General features: G+C 51.1%; 1 protein-coding gene and 1 non-coding gene across 4 annotated transcripts; both read left to right on the top strand.

Annotated features, from left to right (window-relative positions):
* The first annotated feature begins 10,230 nt into the window (after window positions 1–10,230).
* On the top strand, window positions 10,231–10,337 carry LOC141567752 (U6 spliceosomal RNA). Its single transcript, XR_012490581.2, has one exon. It is a non-coding gene; the product is annotated as a U6 spliceosomal RNA (small nuclear RNA).
* A 654-nt stretch (window positions 10,338–10,991) lies between these two features.
* Window positions 10,992–23,832, top strand: KLRG2 (killer cell lectin like receptor G2). Of its 3 annotated transcripts, XR_002139008.3 has the most exons (6): window positions 10,992–12,077; window positions 15,145–15,246; window positions 15,636–15,781; window positions 15,886–16,072; window positions 21,988–22,091; window positions 22,652–22,670. XR_002139008.3 is itself a non-coding variant. In XM_019750209.3 (5 exons), the coding sequence occupies exons 1-5, from the start codon at window positions 11,303–11,305 to the stop codon at window positions 22,770–22,772; spliced, it is 1,248 nt and encodes a 415-aa protein (XP_019605768.3). In that variant the 5' UTR covers window positions 11,118–11,302; the 3' UTR covers window positions 22,773–23,832. The 3 variants fall into 3 exon arrangements, 1 of the variants encoding a protein (XP_019605768.3); XR_016021914.1 differs by having other exon boundaries at window positions 15,886–22,091; window positions 22,652–22,696; XM_019750209.3 differs by lacking the exon at window positions 15,886–16,072 and having other exon boundaries at window positions 11,118–12,077; window positions 22,652–23,832.
* The last annotated feature ends 91 nt before the right edge of the window (window positions 23,833–23,923 follow it).

The following is a 23,923-nucleotide window of genomic DNA, read 5'->3' on the forward strand; positions in this document are numbered from 1 at the left end:
GTATCAGGTGCCAGGTGGTTTGGGAGCAGGGCGATCAGTGAGGAAGCTCTTGCAATAAATAGTGGAGACAAAGCCATAAACCCACAGCACTTCCCGTGCAGCTGACCTTAGAAGCATTCCAATGGCCAATCGAGAGCCATTAGGACCTGATCAGAGGTAAGGACTAAGACTCCCAGAGTCCCCAACACATCCTTACTGGCTTCCCTGCTTCCCTCCCAAGGCTTCTCGAGATCACTTCCCCAATAAACGACTTGTATTCAAATCTTTATGTCAGGGTGTGCACTGGGGAAACCCAAACTAAGACTGACAATTGGAGCTGTCTAAATTAGAGTCTTTTGCAGGGCCTGCTGCAGTCACCAAAAGAGGCTCATGAGAATGGACACTACAACTGAGATAAAACCCATCCACACCCCCTACCCCTTGCTCTGCGAGAGCACGGAGGTTTTGTGATGGCTCTCCTCGGGGACATGGGTGGCCAAGGCTGCAGCAGCTGTGCGGCCACGAGCAAGCAGGCTGTGTGCTGCCTCCCTCGAGGGGGACCCAGTTTTGTATGACAGCGCTAGAGCAGGAACTAAACCCTCTGCTAGCCAATCCCCTTGGGTCCTTACACTGGACACGTGGGTCACGTGCCTATCCCTGAACCAATCACAGTGGTAAGGTCTGGGTCATATGTCCAAGCCTGGAGCTGTGGCAGGGTCACTCCCTGGCAAATCACAGGACTGAGAGTGGGGAAGAGATAAAGGAAACGCAGGCTCCTGTTACAGGGGAAGGGCTGCTGCGAGTGCAGGGAGAATAGCAAATGTTTGCCGTGTATACAGAGGAATAGTAAGCAGTCATTTAAAAAGAACTGGGTAAATCTGTGTCTGCTGACTTGGAACAATCTCCAAGATAAGTTAAGTTGGAAGAAAGCAAGGTGCAGAAGACTGTGTACCAAAAGGTGTGGACGGAGGCTGAGCCCCTTGGTCGGCTCTCTTTCTCCTTAGAAATTCCTGAGTGAGAGACCACCAGGCCCCACTCACCCACCACAAGATGAGTGCCTGGGTACCAGCTCTGACAGAGAACAGGCAACCATGTTTAGCATTTCCTGATGGAACCAAAATCTGCAGTCAAGGAAAGCTGGTCCTGGCGAAAAGACTGACTTTTGGATGAGAATGATGTCTTCAATAATCATCCTGCTAAAAACCACTGTCTCTCACATTAGCTCTCTCCCTGAAGGGTAACAGAAACCTGACGGAAAAGTCAACTCAGACCCGCTGAGGAAAAAACCCAAATCCGATTTTGTGTTTTTTTTCCTTAACCGACAAAAATAAACATATATTTTCTTATTACAAAATTAATTCATTGGCTGTTTTCACACAAACAGTACATACATTTTTTAAATAACTTGTCTTTAGAGTTTGCTCTACCCGGTGTGCTTCTAAGCACTTTTGAATGTATGTAAAATAAATACTTACAATTTTTCTTTTTTTACAAAGGTGAGGTTACTTACATGCATTCAATTAAATAGGTATCCAACGTTGTAAGAATAAGCACTGTTCCCTGTCGAACTAAAACTATTTTTCATTTTGAATGGGGTAAAAATACAGCCTTGACGCATCCTTGCTTTCCCAGGTTTTGGCTTTGGAAACGTAGAAAGTTTCTCTGAAGTCCTGCCCCATCCCTTATTGTCTCTGTTGATAACCCACAGGTGACGCCAATCCCTGCGGTGCCTCCACCCTGAAGTTCTGGGCAGACGCTAAGGCACCTGAGCCCAGTATATTGGCAGGAGATGAGTGAATTAGCATCAATCGTGAAGTGTCATCCGGCCGCAGAAAATTCGCTTAGTGGCTGTTTCTTGTGTCTTAACACCCTCATCCGTACTCAGACCCTTTGGTTTTGGAGCGGTGACGTGCAGGACTGCGGAGCAATTCCATGAGCTTCCAAACACAGTCAGAGCTGTTATTGTTGATAAATTGTACAAGCTGTGACCACACAGAGACACTGGTTTTCCGAGAAAACTTCTGCGGTCCGATGGTGCGTGCGGCTCCCGCGCTGCTCCCGCTGCGCGGACGCCACCTCGGCGGTGGCCTGGAGTCCCGGGTGTGTTTCGCGGAGGCTCCAGGTCCCTCGGTGTATGTTCTCTCCTCCTTTTCTTAAGGCTCACGTTCTTGCGTTGAGATAATACTTCACCTAAAAACACCATTTTGGGGGCAAACCAGGTTCCCAACGCCGTGGCGAGGTGCCACTTGCCGTCTGCCCACAGCCGGGGGGCCCGGGGAGCTGGGCGGGCTGCCGGGTCCTCCGCCCGGAGCCGGGGAGGAACTGCCTTCCAGACCCGCACCTCCTGAGCCCGGGGCCAACAGGAAAGCCGCGACTTCTTTATCCAGCCTTGCTCATCTGGATTCCCTCGAGGGACCCCGCCTAGGGGAAAAACCGTGGTCCCCTTTCTGCCTCGGGCGGCCTGGTGGTGAGCGGTTCCCACGGCGTGTTGCTTTACCTTTACACAGGGTTGCCATCTAGTGACAACAAGGGCATACTGCTACTTCCTAACGTGAAGGCATACAACGCTACAACCTTGGAACGTTCTGGTTTGTGCGGTGGGGAGTGGACCCAACTACAGACCCTGCTGGGGGAGGGTGTTTGGTGGCCCTTCGCTCCCCTGCAACGCGCGGCGTGGGGCCATTTCTGCAGAGGAAGAAGTGTCAGGTCCAAACACTGAGTCAGACCTCTTGTGGACAATACCCTTGTTCTTTCAAAAAGTGAGGCCTGTAGCCCCACTGAGGTTGGCTCTGAAAGCCCCAGTGCGGCATAAGACCTGTCTGGAAGTAGTTCTGGCTTAGGAAACCCCACTCTTGGTTGGCAGTGGGAAAGGCGTTCAGGGAGTCAAAGGTGCCAGAGGGAGCTCCACCAGTGAGAGCGCAGAACAGGTCTGCCTCCTGGCCTCCCTGAGTCCCCCTCCGGTTACAGACGTGAAGACAGGGGAGGGGGAGGGCAGAACTCCCAGGTTCCTGGAAGTCTCCCCAAAAGCTAACCCCTCCCCCGACCCCCCCAACACAACTCCCACTTATTCCAGGCACAGACCCGAGGTCATTAAGCGTTCAGGCCTGGTGAGACTCCCCTCTCGTTTTCTTAGACTCCCCTAATATTTACTAGGGGTTTTCTTGCAGCCCAGAGCCTGGCTTCTTGGAGGGAAAGCACCCAACCCCTCTAAAGGATAATACGTCCTCACAAGCACTGCGCTCCCAAAGGTTGATGACCTCTCTTCCTTCTAGTGATCTGATATTGAGGGCACGGGGAGAGGGAAAGCAAGTGGCACCACTCAATATGCCCCACTCAATGTGCCCGGTGGATAGGCTTGGCCCGACTGCTCAGGTTCCTTGTACTTAGAATGTGAGGCACTTAGCACCTCTTATCTACAGCTTTGGGCCTTCATTGCCATTCTCCGGCAACAGGACAAATCCCCCGGCAACAGGACAAATCCCCCATGCAAATGGGATCAGTGCATTAATAGAAGCAGATGCAAACAGAGAATGCAAAGAGCAACCAGTGCTGCCATGTACGTTTGTGCAATTTGCTCACTGCACAAGGGCGCCTGTCCTGGGGGGGGCCATTGAGATATGGAATTCAACCCTTAGCCCATCGCAGAGCAGTGCCACCTGGTAAGGCATTGTCTGCCTGGAGCAAGGGGCGCAGTTTTGAATTCACCTGCTCTCTGTGAGTAGGCCCACGAGCTCTACTGGCTGTGCCTGCTCTCAGAGGCCCCCTTTTCCTAAGGCTCACAGAGGCACAGATGGGGTGGGGGGTCAGCTGCAGCCTGTGGGGAGTTAGCGGACTCTCCTTAGAGAAAGGGCTCCTGCACCGAGCCCCAGCCCAGGATTCCTTGGCTTTTGTGGGCCCTGACTCATTTCTGTATTCACTTGCAAGGGTTGCTGTAACAAACTAGGTGGCTTAAACAACGCAGATGTACTGCCTCATAGTTCTGGAGTCTGAAGTCCAAGAGCAAGGCCTCAGCAGAATTGGTTCCTTCTGAGAACTGTCACAGAGAACCTGTTCCAGGCCTCTCCCAGAGCACCTGCTGGTTTGCTGGCCGTCTTTGGTGGCCCTTGGCTTGTAGACACATCACGCCATCTGCCTTTATCTTCACACAGCGTTCTCCCTGTGTGGGTGTCTGTGTCCAAATCTCCTTTTATAAGGGCCCAGTTATATTGGATTAGAGCCCACCCTAATGACCTCACCTTAACTAATTACATCTGTAATGACCCTGTCTCCAAATAAGATATTAGGGGTTAGGACTTCAACATCTCAGTGTGTATGTGTGTGCGTGTGGGGGGGAGGGTACACAGTTCAACCTATACAGTAAGATCCCCAAACAAGACAGCACTAAAACCCTCATCTTCTACCCATCACCATGGTGACAGAAGGAGATGTTGGAGGAACAGAAAGTTCAGCTCGTAAATACTATAAGAAAGCTTTTCTTTCTGCGTCAGGTTTGTCTCAGGATTGTGTGTGATCACCAGGTAACCAATAAAATCTCTAAGACAGATAATCTCTTATATATGTATCCCCAGCCCACAAAGGAGAGGGAGGTTTCGATAGCCCAAACAGACCCTGAAATATCTCAGTGGCCAGAATACAGTTCTGTAGGAGGCCTGGAAAGGCTGGTCAGCATGAGCCATCATAGACCTTGCAGGAGGCTGCCCCTTTGGCTTTTGAAATCATAAGCTCTCTTAACCATCACTGTGAAGGTCTCCTTAAAATTAACGATAGCTCAAATGTCTGTTTTAGCCAATGTATTTTGCTTGCAGAAATATCATAGTTGCAGCTGAAAATCAAAGTATTGAATTCTCGACCATCGTGGCCGTACTGGTTCTCACGCTATCTGAGTCATGGTACTTCAATCTGTTGCATATAAAAGTCACCCATAATCCCAGTTTGGGGCCCAGATGAGACAGGTGGAAAAGTGCCCTCGAATGGCCTATGAAAGCTTCCTGGGCAAAAATGCGCGGAATCAATAAGCCAGCTGATTAGAGCCTCACCCTGTAGACCAGGCCTCCTTACATTGCTGCTCACGGGTGGGCTTCATGAAATCTGTGACCCCCTAAAACTGAAAACTGCAAAATGTATTTTACTAGAGAGAGGGTTCCCAGCTTTCATTGGAGTCTCAAAGTGATCTATATACAAACCATTTAAGGACTATTGCCCTGAAAACACCCATCTCCTCACACATCTTTATGATAGAACAATAAATTCAATTTTTTTCTAAAGTGTAGAAGCTCGTCATGAAATTTGGAATTGTTAGCAATGGGAGCCAGACCTTTCAACTTGACAGTGGCTAATCTCCCAATCTGGACCATGAAGTTTTTGTTAAGGTTATGAATGTGGATTTCTAATTGGGAACGTGAGGCTAGGTGCTTGTGGTGACACACGGACATATGATGTGATCCCCTGTGGCCTGGGGTCTCTGATGGGTACCCAGGAATACAAGTGTCTATTCCTTTAGAGAGAAGGGTGGACCTTGATGGAGTCCATGAATGTGGTTGGCACAAAACGTCCACGGGCGAGCAAGTCCAGGCTGTGGTCTCCCCCTGCCAATGCCAGCCTTGGGCCTTTGGGGCCACAGAGGTGTGGCTGGACCGGTGGGTGGGAGATGGGCTCAGGCCCCTGAACTCCTAGAGAAAAGGGACAGGCTTGGTTTGGATTCAGGCCTGAGGGAAGACCTGGCCGTGGGACGTGCTGGCATCGGACTGGCAGGGCTGTGACTTGGTGGCAACATGTGGACAATCCCTGAATTCAAGGACTGCGCCCTTGTGAGGGGTGAAGGTGTCCTCGGGGAGTCACATTGTTCATGCAAGACCCCTCCAAAATCTGAGACAGGTCTGTCAGGGAGCAGGTCCACCTATCTTAAGGTGGGCCAAGAGGACTGAGGGGGCAGGTGGAAGACGGTGAGAGGAGCTGTCCCAGAAGCAGAAAAAGATGAAAGTGGACCAAGGCCTGGGAGGGCAGGAGAGCCCATGTCTTTAACAGACAGAGGCAGCCAGGTCAGCTCAGTCCCAACAGAGCCAAGTCCAAGGCCTGAGAGAGCCAGGGAAGATCCACCCCTGTTGGCTGTGGGGTTGCTGAGGTCTTACATCTGACCTTTGAGCCTGAGCCTTCCAGGGCTGCCTGCTGGCCTCAGCAATGCCTAGCACCCAGCAGCCCAACTTCCTTGGGACGACTAATCTGTTAGATCCAAGTGGACCCAGAATCTGGTAAGTTGGAAATTACCTCAGGCTCTTTGTCCTCACTGAGCTCTGCACCATCCAAGCTAGAGCAGGTGGGTAGCCAGGGTCTTGCAAGGAGGCCCCCACATCTTCCTCTGCAGCCCAGACCGCCACCGGGGCTCAGGCACAGGGCCCAGCAGAAGGGCTCTTGACCAGGCTGTGCATTCATCAGTGCAGGCTGTGAACTGCTGAGCCCAGGGCGTGCCACTCAACTAGACTCTGAGGTGAGTGAGGGCTGAGCTTCACTGGAGCTGAGGCCGTAAAGAAGCCACCATCTTACTTTCCTTTAGACTCACTACCAAAAAAGAGGTATTTTCTGCTTCTTCCCCTTCAGCAGACAGTTGGACTTTTCGTCCTGAAAATTAGTGTTCCTAGCCCCAGGGGAGAGTTGAGTGTTTCATTTTTAAAAGCCTAGACTCATAAAATAATCATACAAAAAAATAAAATACAATAGTCATACACAGGAGGTTGGGCATAGAAGAGTCCATGGTGTGGGTCCAAAGAATGTCCCAAGGACTGAGGAGTCTGGGAAGGGACAGAAGAAGAAACTAAGAGGGTGGGTTCCAAGCCTGCTGCCCACATGCTCCGAGATACAGAACTCAGGCAGACATTAATCAATGATCCAGAGCAATCTCTCCGGAAGACTAGAGATTCCACTAGGACCATCCCTGTAATTAAGCCCACAGCAAATTAAACACAGGTTGTGCTTTACAAGAGTTAAAAACCAACCTGCCCCTATTCTTCCTGCATCTTACTGAAGTCAAAGATAAATTTACCATTGTTCTATCTTCCTTTCCCCCCCACACCAACGAATTTTCCATGAAAGCAGAAAACACATGCCAACCCTAGCCTGGGGGATGGAGGGAGTCTGTCTTCCACTAGCGATTAGAGACCGCCACGCTGTCTATGAGATGGCCTTTCTTTTCTCACTCTCTGCTAAATAAACTTACTTCGACTTTAAACTCTGTATCGGCTCATGTTTGAATTCTTTCCTTTGTGAAGCCAAGGCCTCTCTCTTCCCGCAACACTCTAAGCCCTTTCATTAGATTTTCACAAAGCCTGATGTGATTTGGGAGATGCCCTTGGCCTAAGGACTCGCCAGCAAACCTCATTCGCAGTGGACTGATTTGGCTCAGAGGGGAAGAGGGTAATAACTTTACCCCCAAATTTGGGGTGTCCCTACTGAGGTGCTCCTGGGTACTTGTGTCTTCTCCTTTTGCAGCATGGGGTCCCCAGCAGCCTTATGAAAAGAGCCTTTTACACACCTGTGGTGTGAGGTGGTGGGTACTGCTTCTTCTGTTCCCCTTGAGCCCCTTATCAGTTTCAGTCCCTGGTCTCCCGGTCCTTGCACGTGTCCCACCCAGGTCTTTCCGAGTTTTGAGCCTGCAATACAGAGAGGTCAGCTAAGGGGGTGCCACTTCCACAGGAGAGGTAGGTCTGCCCCATATGTTACTGAGTGGGGCTGTGTATTCACACGCATTAGTTACTCACAATCCCTGCATCCGACAGGAATGAATTCTAGGAGTGCAGCTCCCCACACGGGAGGGTCAGTGTTGGGACTTGCAGCCAGCAAGCCGCGGGTGACTCAGGGAGACATTTTCCCGCCCTGTTATGGCTCTTCTACAAGTCTCCTTGGGTGAGTTTGCGCACATCTAGGTGGAATGTTTTTCAGTCCCTGTTGCAGGCTTACCTACACCCCTGACCCAATGCCACCATGTGTTCCCCTACTGGAGCTGTGTTTGTCCCTTCCCTAGCTGCAAGTGGATCCTCCACTAAATGAGTGAGGCAGAAACAGGAAATCCTGTCCCTCCCACTCTCCGGCTAACGTCTCAGAGCTGCAGCACCCATAAGGGTGAGGAGTGGGGGTGTGGCTGGAGGAACTTGAAAGTGAAGCCTAGTCCGGTGAGTAACTGGGTGGACACCTCCACCGAGGCCCCAACCCATGATTTGCATGGACCAGACCAGCCAGAGACTGGGAATGAAACCTCCAGGGAACCAAGAGGATGAGGGGAGCAAGATGTAGGAAAGGGGGGAAAAGGACGCGTTTGGTGTCAGAGACGCACAATTGCATCTTAACTTTCCCGCCTTGGCTTCATGTGATTCTGGCAAGTTCCTCCACCTCCTGAGTCTCACCTTCCTCACCTGTAATGTAGGCATTTTAGTGCCTTCCTCACAGTTATTATGAAGAGTTAATAGACATAACAGCCAAATGCAATATATGAGACTTGATGATGTCCTTGTTTTAAAAAAAGGGGGAAATTTAAATATGGCCTCTGAATGGTTTGCACTTGGGTAGAATATGTGTATTCGTAGGAGACACTTGCTGAAGCATTGAAAGGTTGCACCAGATCTGCAGCACACTCCTGGGTCAACAACAACAAAATTATGTTTGCATGGAGATGAAGCAAATTAAGGAAAGGCTAACTGTTGAATCTAAGTGGAAGTTATTCAAGTGTTCACAACTTATTCTTTTCATTTTGCTTAATGTTTAAAATTTGTCAAGTAAAAATTGAGGGAGAAAAAGAATAAAGAACAGGTATGTCAAACACCCCACACAATGCCCTGTTTGGCAGTATTTATTTTGTAAATATTCACTAAGCCACTGGGCTTAAGCTAAGCATCAGCTAAGCAGCAGGATGGCCATGCCCGCTACGATTCTAGGGGACAGAGCAATGATTTCCAGAGGGCTAAAGACGAACAGTAAACAACAAGACAAATATGTGAACATGTTGGCAGAAGACAGTGCTGAGTGCTGTGAGGACACTCCACAGGGGAGGGACACGGGTCTGGGGGTGAGACTGCCCCTGAGCCTCTGAGCAGATGGAATGTGAGCTGAGGATGGACCATGCCAGGGAGCTGGCCAGGCAGAACCCTTTCCCTCCCTTCACCTGTTTGTCCAGGGGCCCTAGAAAGGCCCAAGATGCCAGAGGGGGTGACATCAGCCAAGAGCCAGGGTTGGGCATGTCTGTTTCCTCTCTGGAGCAGCCACCCATGGTTAAGTTTATGCTCTTAGCACTCACCCAGATACCATCAGCTTCCCTGAACTAGTGAACTCTGTGGTGCGGGGGCAGGAGAGGGGTAACGGGGGCGCCAGCGGAACCACTTCCTGGAACCAGCTGGTGATCTGGAGCCGGCCTTAGAGGGAATCGCAGTGGCCCTTTACACAGGCCCTGAGAATGGCAAAGACACAACATAAGTAACAAATGAAAAGATGTGTTAACTTCATTTATACCTAAAATAAATGCAAGCTGAAATTTCATAATTCCACCTGCCAGATTGGGAAAGACTAAGAGATTGATAATATCAAGTGCTGGTGAGGCTATGGGAAACAACGCTCTCTCCTCCATTGTTCGCTTGGCCTCTTGTGAGTAATTTGGGTAATTGTGGCATCGTCCATCAGATGTGAAACTGTGAGCATCCTTTGGCTCAGCAGTTCCATTTTAATGAATCTAGTCTCAAGATATCATCAGAGATGTGAGTTATAAAAAACAATGTACAAGAATGGTCATTGAATTGTAACTGTGGAAGAAAGAAGCAAAAGAAAAAAAGGAAAGAAAGAAAAATAGGAATGATAACTGTGGCATTTGCAGCATTGCAGTAATGTCATGGAAATGGAAACAACTCAAAAGTCTATCAGTAGGAGACTGCTTAAATAAATTAGGTATAGGTATACATTTAATAGTGAGTAAAGTTTTGGAAATAAAAATATGTACATATCATAACAATATAGTTTAGGGTATGCATAGAAAAAAAACCCCAGAAGAATGTACACTGAATCATTAATAACAGAGATCTCTGGGGCATGAAATACTGGGAACTTTTACTTTCTACAGTATGTATTTCTGTAATATTTAAATTTTGTATCACAGCAGGTATTGCTGTTGTAAGTAAAAAAAAAAAAAAAGGATTTTAAAGAGAAAGAAAGAAGGAATGCAGTAGATATTTGTTCTTTTTGCTGGCCAGGATCTGAGCCCCCTTGCAATGTTTTGGTGTGCTCGCTTCGACAGCACATATACTAAAATTGGAACGATAGAGAGAAGATTAGCATGGCCCCTGCGCAAGGATGACACGCAAATTCGTGAAGCGTTCCATATTAAAAAAAAAAAAAAGAAATGTTTTGGTAATTTACCTGCCTCAGGGTCTCCCACCACAGAAGTTGTAAATGACCAAAGATGCCAGGGCCTCCGTGACTCTGTCATGAAAGGCACAATGCAGACTGCTCCAAAACCTGGTTCTCAGCCCCAGAGAGCCCCAGGGAGCCCAAGGCAGCCAGTGGTTGGACTTGGAGTTTTTTTTACCACTTGCAATCTGAGTGTTAAATGCTATGCTAACTTAAGACAAAAAAAAAAAAAAAAAAAGGGAGTTAGGGAAAGGGTTTCATGAAATCCACAGAATTGAACAAGCAAGTTTTAGGAAGGGCTGAAACCAGAGAGACTCAGGGACCTAAGGAGGAGCTTGTGGGTCTTCTTTCTAGACAGCTGCCCTATTGTGAGTTGTGACAACTTTCAGCTCTGCATCTCTCAGCTAAATTCCCGCCAGGGAGAAATCTGATTGGCCCAGCTGAGTCAGTGATGGTAAGTGGTGGGGGTGCAGAGACCACCAGTGTCTGGAGAGCCATCCCCAGCGCAGGCAACCAACCGCTCACCGCCCAAACTGTAACTCTCCAAATCAGCACAATGGCAGAGGCCTGGGGGTGGGGGTCGAATGTGGGAGACCAGGGACAAAGAAGAGGGACAAGTCAGGCCGGGCTCTGGGTGCTCCTTCACACGTCTGCTCCCAGCTCTGCCTTTGGGGTAACCACTCATCCAGGCCCTTCTGCCCCTCCCTTTCCCCCTGTGCCTTGTGAAGGCGGAGCTGATGGCCTGAAGGGGAAAGGCCAACAGAACCCCAAACACAGCCAATCCCAGCGGGGTGCTTGAGTGGGTGGGGCATGACGGAGAGGGGTGTGGCTTGACAACTACAGCGACTCGGCTGAACCGATCCCGACCAGAGAGGCAACACTGATTCTCCACCTGGGCCCAGGTGAGCTCCACTCTGAATCAGTCGGTTGCTCGGCGCCCAGGATGGAAAGGGCCGGGACGGTATCCGGAGGAGACCAAGCCGGGGCCGAGTTCCCGATGCAGCCCTTGGAAAACCAGGTCCCGAGCGTGGAGCAACCACAGGTCCCCGCAGAGGAGCGACGGCAGGAGAGTCCTGAGAGCAGCCCGGCTACCGCCGTGCAGGAGGCGACGGGCGGAAAGAAGCTGCCCTCGCCTCTCCCCGCGCGCCTGCGGCTGCTGCCACCCAACCTGGGCTACGGCGCCTTCCGCCGCCAGGCGTCCACCAGCCGGGAGTTGCCGTCCCCGGGCCCCGCCGCAGCCGAGCAGCCCCGGGAAGGCGAGGCTCCGGGGGCCGAGCTGGTGCCCTGGGCCGCACCGGGGGAGCCGGCGCCCGGAGCCTGGGCGCCTATGGAACTGCAGGTGGACGTGCGCGTGAAGCCTATGGGCACGGCGGGCGGCAGCCATGCTCCCTCGCCCACGCCCTCCACGCGCTTCATCACCGTGCCGGTGCCTGAGTCCCCCGCCTTCTCCCGCCACGCCTCCCCCGCGTACCCGCTCCTGCAGCGGACCGCGTCCATGGGCAGCACGTGGGGCCGGGGCGCGCAGCTGGCCGCCGCCCCGGCGGAGCGTGGCCTGGATGCTGAGGGCCAGGCCAGCCCCGCCGAGGGGGGCGCGGAGCCCCCAGGCTCCCCCACGTGCCGCTGCCGCTGCAAGGAGCAGGAGCAGGAGGACGCCGTGTTGCTGCACCGCGCCCAGGTGGACGGCGGCAAGAAGCTGCACCGGGCGATCAAGCTCATAGGTAAGGCGCACGGGCGCGGGGAATCGGCGCCTCCGCATCCGGATCCTCGCAGCCTGAGGCCCCCCCGACATTCACCCAGCGGAGGGACTAGGGGACCCAGACGACCATCCCAATGCCCGACCCCACCTGGCCTCTCTCTGGCCTGGAACCAATATAACATTCTGGTCTATAATTATAATTCAAATTGCGATAAAAGAATAAAACCACTATTCTTCCCCCTTCCCGAGAAATTTCACATTCCCTCTTATCGTGCGCAGCATCTTTGAGAAGTAGAGGTGGAAAGAAATTCCAGGCGAGGGGAAGTCTTTCAGGGTCACCTGACTCCCCCCCCCACACACACACACACACACTCCCACGTACCCACATCCCCTCGGCGGGAACACAGGTTCCGGACTCCTGCCTGGCTCCAGGGCGGCGGGACCGCAACTCTACCCAGGGCCGACTTCTCACAGGCTCAGGCTGCCTTTCTCGCCACCAAATACCTTCGGCCCCCCACACTCATCCATTCAGCAGCTTCTGCGTGGGGACCAGGAACCAAACTGTGCTGGGTGTGTGTGGGTTTTCCTTTGGTGGGAGGGGCAGTAGGCAGGAGAAAAAGGAAGAGCATGAAATAGATAATAAACAACGAAATAATCCTGGACAAGGAACCCAGCAGGGAATGTTTGGTGAACTTGGTGGCATGGGAAAGTTTCCCAGAGTTAAGCCTTGAAAGTAGGAATGGGGGTGGGCGAGGTCCCTTCTACCTGGAGCTGCAGGAACAGGCCAGGAGAGGCGAATGGCCTGCACAGAGAGGAAGAGCAAGCCAGCTAGACAGGCCCCAAATCCCAAGGGCCCATGTGCCAGGGGTTCTTAAGCACCGGTAGAATACCAGGGACTCAGATCACTTAGGAACTTTTGCAAAGTTTGGTGTGAACACATTTTCTGCAGGATGGCATATGAGTTTTCTACAGCTGCTGTAACCAACTGCACAAACTTAGTTGCTTAAAACGACAAATGTATTATCTTACCGTTATGTAGGTCAGGAGTCTGACATGGGCTCAGTGGTCTAAAGTCCAGTTGTCAGCCGCCCTGTGTTCCTTTCTGGGGGGCTCTAGGGTTTCCTTTCTGGGGTTTCCTTGCCTTTTCTATCTTCCAGAGGCCACTGCGTTCCTTAACTCATGGCCCGGCTGTAATCAAAGCTGCAATGTCAGGTTGAATCCTTCTCGCACTGACTCTCCTGCTCTTCTGCCTCTGTCTTCCATTTTTAAGGACCCTTGTGATTACATCGGACCCACCCAGAAAATCCTAAGTAATCTCCTCATCTCAAGGTCAACGGATTAGCAATCTTAATTCTATCTGCAACTTTAATTCCCCTGTGCCATAGTACCTAACACAGACATCTTAAGATGTGGACATCTTTAGGGGGACATTATTCTGCCCACCTCAATGAGTCTATAGCTTTTTAAAAATCAGATTAATAATGAGAGAGTCTGTGACTAAAAAGAGTGGGATGGAAACATTCTAGAAAGTGAGTCCTTTAGCACTGTCCTGATAGCATTTAGCACGAGTCCTGACAGCATTGTGGAGGAAAGATAGGACAGGCGTAAGATTGAAGGAGGGCAGTTAGGAGATGATAGCTCAACAAGAGATGATGAAGACGTGAGCTATGGCAGAGGTGGGAGGGAGGAGGATTCAAGGGGTTAATTAGTGAGCTGGGCCACTGAACTGATAAGGTGTGCCAATGGGAGGAGTGGGGAAAGCTCCTACTATGTTGTTGCCCAGGGTAAAGGTATGATGGACCGCGTTATCCATCCAAGAGGGAGAGCGGGGGAAGGGGTATGAGAGACGTAAATAGGAAGGTGCTTTGGGGAGTTCCAGGTAGAGAAGTCATCTAAAGGAAGAGGAACCAGCCACGGACTGGGAAAGAAAAATGTAGGTGGTAGGAAGAGACTCAGGACACGTGGAAGCAGGAAAAGGAGAATTTCTAGAAGAGTGTGGTCAACAGTGTCAAATGCTTGTGGAGGTATCAGGGGAGGCAGGTTTGGGACTGGACGGTTAGACGGTGCTATCACATTGAAACAGTGCTAGGGCTGGAACAGGAAACAAGCATGTGAAGAAGGATGCGTGGGAGAGCGAGGTGTCAGAGCACAATAGAGGGTGCATGCTGATGCTGGGTGCTTCGGGCTTGCTCTCTGGGATTAAGGAAGCTTGGGGTTCCCAGTGCCGGGCTGAGGCTTGGTCTGAGGATGGCTGCTTGGATGAGGAGCTCTGCAGAGTGGTTTCTGCCAATGGTGGCTGGTACCACCTGGGATCAAGCTGGCTACCTGAACAACAGGGCAAACCAAGGCACAGGCTCCGTGACCTGCCCAAGCCCACGCAGGAATGCCCTAACCCAGCTGTTTCACAGCCCCCACCGCAAGAACCGGAAAGGCAAGCGACTATGGAGAGGGTTGGAAACATCGCTGCTTTGCCTCTTCCCCTGCTCATTTGGGCAAGTGTCCAAAGGTACTGTCCAGCTGTCAGCCGGATCAAAGACTCAGAGAATGTTTTCAATGGCAGCACTTAGTCCAGGGGAGACATCTGTTTGCAGAGAGTCTAAAACTGGGGGGAAAGCCCGCTCCTCAGATGCCCTGGTTAGAGTCATTTCCTCTGGTCCCCACGGCTGGATGACGTGTCCTTATTCCATGCTCCCATCAGCACTAGCCCTTGTACTGCTTACTGTGGCATTTCTGGTCCCTCTTTGTAAATATCCTCCCCTGGGTTCTGAAACCCCTGGCAGCATGGAAGGAGACAGTCTAGACTTTCACTGAAACTCCCAACACCTGGCACATCAGTGCTTTGTAAATAATTACTAAATTAACGGCCCTAACCATCTCAAGGCACACTTCAGAAATTCTTCGCCTCCAGCCCTCCCTGGGGAAGGCGAGAGGGAGTTGGATCTCAGTGGTTGTCCAGCCCACTGGACCGAGGGGATGGGTGGGTGCTCAGGTACGTGTGGTGCTGGTGGATAAGTCAGGGATTCTGAGCTGGGCACGGTTGGGATGGTCTCCTTCTAACGCATTTCCTGGTTGTCCCGTCCCTTCCCCAGGTCTGCCCATGTACATGAAGTCCCTGCGCTGGGCTCTGGCAGTCATGGCCGTGCTCCTGGCGGTGTCCACGGTCGCCATTGTGGCCTTGGCCTCTAGAGCAGGTATGGTGCCTCCTCCCAGCCCCCTCTCTTCCCTGGCTCCACCGCCGGGGTGTCTAGACCTTACAGCACCTTTGTAAGAAGCACAAAAGGACATCCCCACTGGGCAGAGGCAGAATGAAGCCATGGGCCTGTTGAGCAAAGATCAGGAAAAGAGCTTCCTCCCCCCGTTGGATACAGCCCGTGCTCTGACAAGCAATCAGATGCCAGCCCCATGGGGGCGCTTTGTGCACTGCACACATTGTACAGCCTTCCGGGGGCCCTGCCCACCCCGCTCGCCACCCAAAGGCTTGCCAACTCCATGCCTCCAGATTTGGCCGTCAATGCAATGGCCAGGTTTTGATTTTTTAACTTAGTTTCTCCCACAGCTCACCAGTGGTCTCTGCTTGCAGGGGCCAGGTGCCGGCCATGCCCCCAGGGCTGGCTGTGGTCCGGGGAGCATTGCTACTACCTCTCTGCTGAAGCTCAGGCCTGGGAGGCCAGCCAGGCTTTCTGCTCTGCCCAGCACGCTACCCTACCCCTGCTGATCCACACCGAGGTGAGGAGGGAGGGTGGCTGGGCGGCCTAGGCATGAGGGTATTACAGATTAGATTGCTAGGCTGGGAAGGAATTGGTAAAATCGAGTCCAATTCCACATTACAGAGAAAGTCACCAAGGCCTGCAGAAGTAAAGTGACATGGAGGGGGACCAGACTTCAAGTCGCCACGGTCTTGAATTTACTCTTCATTCTAAGAAGTGGAGGTGGAGCTGGGACAGCTGGAGCAGGGACGCACGCAGCCAGCCTGGTGGCCACGCACTTAACAGGGAGCTCAGAAACCTGTGCTGGCAGGTCTGTGGGGGGGACACATGTGCATCCTCTGGGAGGTCGTATGGAACAGAAATTACATGTAGTGCTCATGCTAGCCAGCTATTGCTAGGAGAATGCGGGGGAACAAGTCACTGCTGAAGTCGGTGAACTTCGGTGAAGGCCAGAAACGTTTCTTTCTTGCTCGTTGGTCTGTGGGAGGACGGTTGACAGGCTCATCTTGGCTGGGTCTGGCAGACAGCGCAGCTGCAGGGTGCCGATTAGCTGGGCTTGGCTTGAGCCTCCTGGTTGGCTCTGCTCCGGGAGCCTCTCCTCCTTCTACCTGAGAGAAAGTCCTCATGAGAAAAATGGCAGAATCAAGCACCACTTAAGGCTTCTGTTATATCTGCTAACATCCCACTGGCCAAAGCAAATAGCACAGCCAAGCCCAACATCAAAGGAATATGGTAGTATACTCCATCCCAGGGAGAGGGGGAGAGGAGTGAATATTTGCTGAATAACCATCCAACCAATGGGTTGGAGAGTAATTACAAAAAAGGACCTACAATCTGGATCCAGCTGTTGGCTTCCTTTTACTTAGGGCAGGTGCCAAGAATTTCTGTTAGCTGTTCTGATATGCATGAAAAGACAGCATTCCTTCAGCCAGTGCTTTCATAAATATTCATGGAGCACTTACTGTGTGTTTTATTTTTTGGGAGGTGGGGGGGTTCAGTGATGAGCCCCAATAACCCAGCCTCCACCTTTGCACAGCTAAGAGAGCAGTGAGTGAGACAGACGTTAATCAGGAAATCATAGAAGTAGGTATTTAAGTACTGATCTGTGCTATGAAGGGAAGGTGGACAGTGTTCTGAGAGTATATGACAGAAGGATGTGACCTAAAGGTCAACGTGGGTGAGGCAATATGGATCTTTTAAGGAAAGAAAAAAAAAAAAAAAAACACGAAGGCCTGGGAGACAGCCAGGCAGCCTTCAGGGGGAACTATTGTCTCCAATAGTTGAGCCTTGTGGTGCTTCGTAATAGAAATTGGTGTATTTTCAGCTTCCTCCCACCCGCCCTCTTGAAAACCCACTGAGCTCTCTTGGGTCTGCTAAGCCAATCAGTTGTCCAGCTTCCAAAATTTTGTTGACATTTCTCATCTATTATCTTCTCCCATTCTTGTTGTCCTTACCCTCCGCCCCCTTATATTATCCTTTAAGGATGTTCCCCTCTGTTTCTGTTTTGCTGAGAGTTTTAAACATGAAGGAGTTTAATTTCATTGGATGCTTTTTCTTCTGTACACTGAGATGATAAAATCTCTTTTTTGTTTCCTCTTTTAATCTCTTCTTGTGAATCACAGTCTTGGTTTCAGTCTTGGCTTTTTGTGATCAAGTTTACTTAGCCATGATTTTTTCTTCCCAAAATACTTCCAGATTTGACTTGTTAATATTTTACTTAAGATTTTCACATGCATGAAATCTTGTTTTCTGGGACTGCTCCTGCCCAGTCCTGAAATAAGGGAATTCTGCCCCATAAAGTAGGGAGGGCAATTTCTGTCTTTTTCTTTTCTCTGGGAGATGTCCCGGGAGTAGATATAAAAATCTGCTGGGGAAAATACTTCACAATAAACATGGGTTATTTTATTACCAGGAATAACGTTTATTTAAAAAAAAACTAAAAAAAAACATGGGGAAATGAAAAGGATGCAGTGTAGACTGAGAAAAATTAAGTCTGTTATCCCAGTATGGTACATATGTATGTAAAGAAAAAACACTGCAAGGAAATACACTAGTAATAATACCACTGGGAGGCAAGATTCTGAGTGATATTTTTTTTCTTCTTTAAAGCTTTTTCAAACTGTTCTAAATGTTCTACAAATAATATTAGCTAGAAGTAGGGGGAAATGCTAGAGGCATGGTAGCTGGTGGAGGCAAGAGATCAGCACATAACAGTTTCTGCCCAGGGCCTGGGCTGGGCCCTGAATTCTTAACATTGTGAGATGAGAACAGGCTGGGCAGAGAAACCTGCCCAGGTCCCTGCGTCAGACATCAAACGACCCCACCTGGTTTCATCTGCAAATTGAAGACCAGTGGTGGGGTCGGTAGAGAGTGCTTGGAGCTGGGGATGGGGCTTCGCAGGGCAAGGACTCAGCAGGCCAGCATCATTTTTCCATCTCCTGAGACAGACCCACAGCACAGCAAATGGCATCAGGAAGCCAGTGACCGAAAGGGTACCTGCCCTTTAGGCCGGTTCAATCCAGAATGACCTTGGACCTGGGCTGAGCAAATGGCCTCCTTCTGGCTGGTGGGTGCTCATAGGTGGGGTTGGGTTTAGGGGGGAAAAAAAAACTAACTAAACACACAGGATCCATCATTTGAAATACAAGTAAACATCCAGAAACTGTATCACAGAGTTTGGATAAGCTTCTTCTATAAAAGCTTCCAAAAAGCTCCTTGCAAGAAGACCCAAACTAAGATTTGGGTCCTGAGCGGTTGAAATCCGGAACATGACGGCTGTGAACCTCTGGGGTGCTCCCCGGGTCTGGATGAGGGCCGGAAGCTCCAGGAGGTGCCAAGCCAGGGATGGTGGGGGGAATACAGGCTGGCGAAGGCCAGGCTCCATGAGCTGGGACGCAGGGACATGCCCAGGCGCCAGGAACACACACAGCTCCAGGATAAACACGGCCCAGCCTCCCCGAGGGCTGGTTTTGCTCAGTTAGCAAAACAAAGAAAGTTGAAGGGCCACCTGTGCCATCTAAGATTCACATGCCATTGGTTTAGTAACAGCTTTGTTTTGTAGGGTGGAGGAAAGAAGCTACCTCATATGTATATGTTCACTAAAAGCCACACCTTGATTTCAGAAAGATTAAAATGACTGAATACCTGTCATACAATTAAGAAAATTAAGTAATTCGGGGCATTTAAATATTAAAGCAGAAATGTATGAAGACAGAAAGTAGGTGGTTGATGGGGGAAGGGGAATGAGGAGTCAGTGTTTAATGGGTAGTTTCAGTTGGGGAAGATGAAAATATTTGCGAGATGCTGGGGGTGATGGTTGTACAACAATGTGAATGTACTTAAAAATGGTTAAAATGGTAAATTTTATGATGTGTGTATTTTACCATAATTTTTTTTAAACAAATGTATGAAGGCAGAGAAAATAATTTACCTGAATTTTAGGATGCAAAATATGAGATTTCAAGTAAATTCTGCTCTGGATCAGAACTTCCCCCCTACACTGGTGGGGAAATTGGAGACGCACAAGCTGAAGGCGGTGAGGCCCCACGATCTCTGTGCCATCAATGCAGAGCAGTCCGTTGAGTCGGAAGTTTCTGGAATTTATAACTCTAGACATTGTTTTTCCCACACCATGATTTTTGCCGACAGTGAGAACAGGTTAATGGAGTCTGAGCTGCAAGGAAAAGAAGAACCGAATGGAGTGGGTATTGCTGGGTGGGGACAGCCCAAGGCTCCTGTCACCAGGATACCCAGAGTGGAAGAGAGCCAGACGGCCTGGGGCTGGGAGAGAAAGAAGGGCAGCAAGCTCTGGGCAGGCATTGCATCAAATGAGGTCACGTGTGAGGGCAGGGCACGCAGCTTTGCATACCGCCCAGCAGTTTCCCTCAGCAGAAGGGACATTTAACGAGTGTGTATTATGGCTTTATACATAGCAGGGGTGCCAAAAAAATGGATACGCATGACTTGTATCAGTGCACATTATCACAATTTTAAGCCAGTTTTTTCCTTTCTTAAAATGTGTCTACATTTTTTTGGCACCTTCTGTATTAGTATCTCAGACCTCATTACAAACATCCCCATTTTACAGAGGACCGTGCTGACACTCTGAAAGGCTGGTAACACAGAGCTTACAAGTCACAGGACCAGAATATGAACATGAGGCAATCTGGCTTCAAAGCTCTACTACTGTCCGCAGTGGCAGCCGTGCTCTGAGCCCCAAGAGAAGCTCTCGGCCCTGAACCAGCAGCTGATTGCTCCCAGGAGGGCGGTGCTGGCCAGCAGGAGCCCCAGATCTGCTGCAGTCACGCAGCAAGACGCTTGGGGCTGCCCTGCCTTCTGACTCACACCTCAGGGCCAGCCCAGGTTCCTGCTCCTCTCCAAAGCTGCCGGCCCAGCCCTGCCCGCAGGCCCCAGCCTGTGGCATGGAGCCAGAGAGGAAATGGCCAGCCAAGGCAGGGCCGTGTGAGCCTTACCTGTTCTGGCCACCACTCTCCACTTCCATGTGCAGTCTGATCTTCGGGATCTCAGGTGGTAGGTTAGCAAGGGTAGCCCGAGGCTGCTTTTGGCTTCACTCGCCTGTGCTCCCTTGGGAAGACACCTCTGGGGCACATCTCCGATCGGCCTGCTGGCCTGGGTTTTACCTGGAGCCCTTGGTGGTTACTGGCAGTTTTGCTGAGCTGGCCTACTGTGTGCTAGGCTCTCATGCTCCATGGTGAGCAAGACTGGCCCCTGGTCCTCTCCAAGTTCACTAATTGACAAGTAAGCAAGCCACTGAAATGCTGCACGCCAAGCTCTCAACTCTGAGGGTTATGGCAGCACAGGGAAGGGCACGCATCTCGGAAGGGTCAGCATGGTGTCCTTACAGGAAGGGACCTTTAAGCTGAGACCTGAAGGATAAATGGGAGTGGCATCAACACAGTCGTCACTCCAGTGCTTGGTTACTAATTCCCAGGGTTAAATACAGAGGTTGCATCAACTAAACCATTTTCTGGGGAAGAACGGAGCATAACCTTTATTTATGCCGTCCCGCTTCTGATCTTCGCTGACATGAATCTGATTCTTGGCATCTCCTTGCTGCTGTGGTCTGCCTTTTTTTCACTTGGCATGATCTTGGATTTCCATTTTCTTGCATAACTACATTTTCTATGTACTTGTCGTCTTAAACAGCACTGTACTTTTCCATCTTGTTGCTGTCTCACAATTTGCCTAGTATATTTCACCTGGGTGGTTTCCACTTTTTCTTTATAAATGGCACTGTGTTACCTCTGGGTAAACTCCTCTGGTCCCCTTTATGTTACTGGCTTTACTCCTCAAAGTGGAATCGCCCATCCAAGAGCGACAAGCACGATGTTACCGCTCCTTATATATGTAGCACCAACGTACGTTCCCGAAAGACTGGACTGGTGTGGTCCCCGCATCAGGAGGTACATTGTTGAGACATCTTTTAAATACAATTGAAATGTACTTTCCAAACACGGTAAAAATTTTAAATACACTCTTCTGCTTTACTTCCTTGTTACAAGCAACACAACATCAAGGGCAAAGAGAAGAAATAACCATCTCTAATAGTTTGCTAACGTACTTGTTTTGGTCTTGTTCCTGTGTCTGCGTCCATGGACGTCCATATTTGTTTTCATTGTTATAGTCCAGTCACAACTTCACTTTTGTCACTTACTGTGACCGTACTATACCTTCCCCCATGTCGCTCCATGATCTTCAGACTTTAAGTGGCCTTAACAGTGTTGTACTGAAGTGATATAACGTACTGGATGTTCTTGCTGGCAAGTGTATTGTTGGCCATCCGCTCCCAGGCCACCTCTACAGCCTCCTCTACCCCATCCCTCGCCTCCTGCCCAGTTAGGCTGTTTGCCGTTACCTGCGTGTGCTCTGTAGCCGCCCAGCTTTGCTCGTGCCTCCCCTGTCTCTTCAGAGCCCCTGTGTTCCTCTGTCCTCTCCATGTGAATACCCATCGTGCATTGCTCGGTGGGGCTTGGTATTCACACCCTCTCCCCTTCAGGGCTGATGGGATCACCCCCATTTCTGGTCTCCATTCCTGAGACCAGTGCCTGGCAACCAGCAACTACCCCACAGAGCTTTCCAGTTCCTATAATGTTTGGGAAGAGTTGAGCTGGATTGCTTCTCTGGCCTGGCAAGCTGGGAACTTGCGGACGCATCAGGTGAGCTGTACCAGCATCCGGAGAATGACCAGCTGCTTTTCTCCCTCAGGACTTCCTGACCAGATACCCAGTCACCAAGTACTCCTGGGTGGGAGCCCGGCGAGGTCCCCAGGGCTGGCACTGGATTGACGGGGCCCCCCTGCCGCCCCAGCTGTGAGTGACTGTGGGGCTGGGTGGGGGGGGGGCGCCCTCCCTCCCCAATGCATTAGCCTGGGCTCCCCAATGTGAGCAGTGACATCACAGCAGCCGCCAAAGGGCTGCAGGCCTTCCCCTCCTCTGCGGACACCTCCTCCCCCACTGCTGTCCCGGGTCCTCCATCTCATCCCAGCTTCAGTTCTCCAGCTCCACCCCTGGCCTGGGGCGCCTCTTGGGAGGCTGAGGCCACACCCATGCCCAGGGCCTGGTTTTGTTTAGTCCCCATCACCCCATCCCTTGTTTGGGACCCCCAGCACATTCAGCCAAGCAGGACTGTCATCCTGTTCTACAGATAAGGGGCGTACCGCTCAGAGAGGTTTGGTGGTTCGCCCAGCACCATAGCTGATGAGTCGGGGGCATCCTCAGGACTCCCACCCCAGAGCTCTTCCCAAACCCCCGCCCTGTGCCATGATTCAAACAGTACCCAGGCCAGCAGAGGCAGGCAAGCAGGCTGGAGGGCCCATGACGCCAGGAAGCCCCTTCACCCTGAGCACCCCCCTTCCCCTGTCCTTCCCCAGACTCCCAGAGGAAGCTGAGGACCAGCCGCACCTTCAGTGTGGGGGCCTGGAGGGAGGCAAGCTCGTGGCTTTGGACTGCGCCTCTTCAAGACCCTGGGCCTGCGCCAAGGGGACCAAGTGACTTGGGTCCCAACCCACCCTGAGCCTGCTGGGGCGTGCAGTGCCCCCAGGGGACCGAGTGAAGAGCTGGGGCAGCCTCTTCCCTGGACCCGGGCTGCCACGTCCCCCTGCTCCATGTTCATGGGGCTCTGCCTGAGTGACCCAGGGAGCCAGGCGGCGTTCTGTGGCCCTGGGGCCGAGTGCCCGTTTTAGTCTCCAGCTGCTGGAGAGGATTTGTTTGGTGACCTTGGGATGGTTTTAAGCATTTCTGAGCCTTGGTCTCTCCTTCATTAAAACGGCCATTTCCCATTCGCTTACCTGCTTAAATCACACACCCTTTCAGTCCTAGAGGAACAGAATGAATTAGCAGTCACAGGTGAGCCCAACCTGGGTTCTCATGGAGCCCGTGAAATGAGTTTTCCATTGGCCTGTGGCAATGGGGTTTGGCAGCAACGTCATTGCTCTAAATACCATTTCCCGGCAGCTGAGCAGCAGTGCCATGGCAGATGAGAAGTGGTGGGCCCAAGGAGGAAGAGGGAGGGTCTGCCCTGATGGCCAAGCCTGGGGCAATGCAGAGGACAGGGCAGCCTGGGCAGGAGGAGCCAAGGGAACATAGCCACCCCTCCTCCCCACACTTGGGAGGTGCAAGATGCTGCAAAACATAGGGTCCAAGAAAGGAAACTTGAGAAATGTGAGGGGGTTCAAGGCAACTCTTCCACCGCAGCTGTGGGGAACCAGCCTGCAGATGTCTGTGTTGGGGTTCAGTGAAGGGCCTCAGGGCTAGAGGGAGTGCCACCAGTGGACTGGAAGGGCTTGTTTAGTCTCCTCCGTCTGTACAGACCTCTCCAATGCAGGGGACTGGACCTGCGTCCTACCCCAGAGCCGAGCATGCGACACAACTGTCCTATACAAACCAATTTCCCTCTTTAAACTCTGATCATGCGTCCCAATTCCCCTTGAAAACACCCAAATTGGTCCATTGAAAACAGTAGCATGTACAGACTATACAGGCATCTGGGAGAAAGGGTTATTAGAAGGTTGTAAAGGGCACATCTGACAAGCAATAAACATCTTAGAAACACTTTGGTCTTTCTTGTGGCTTTCTTATTGCAACTACAAATTAACCCCTGAGCTTCACATGTTCGATTTTTAACTCACCTCAAAGCCCTTTTC

Source organism: Rhinolophus sinicus, chromosome 8 (genome assembly GCF_057876585.1).
Source record: "Rhinolophus sinicus isolate RSI-liver-muscle chromosome 8, RSI-T2T, whole genome shotgun sequence".
Lineage (NCBI taxonomy): Eukaryota > Metazoa > Chordata > Mammalia > Chiroptera > Rhinolophidae > Rhinolophus > Rhinolophus sinicus.

Coding starts and splice junctions, on each gene's coding strand:
- KLRG2 (XM_019750209.3), top strand. CDS start 11,303: ATGGAAAGGGCCGGGACGGTATCCGGAGGAGACCAAGCCGGGGCCGAG. Junction 12,078..15,144: donor CCGGGCGATCAAGCTCATAG/GTAAGGCGCACG, acceptor TCCCTTCCCCAG/GTCTGCCCATGTACATGAAG. Junction 22,092..22,651: donor GCCCCCCTGCCGCCCCAGCT/GTGAGTGACTGT, acceptor GTCCTTCCCCAG/ACTCCCAGAGGAAGCTGAGG.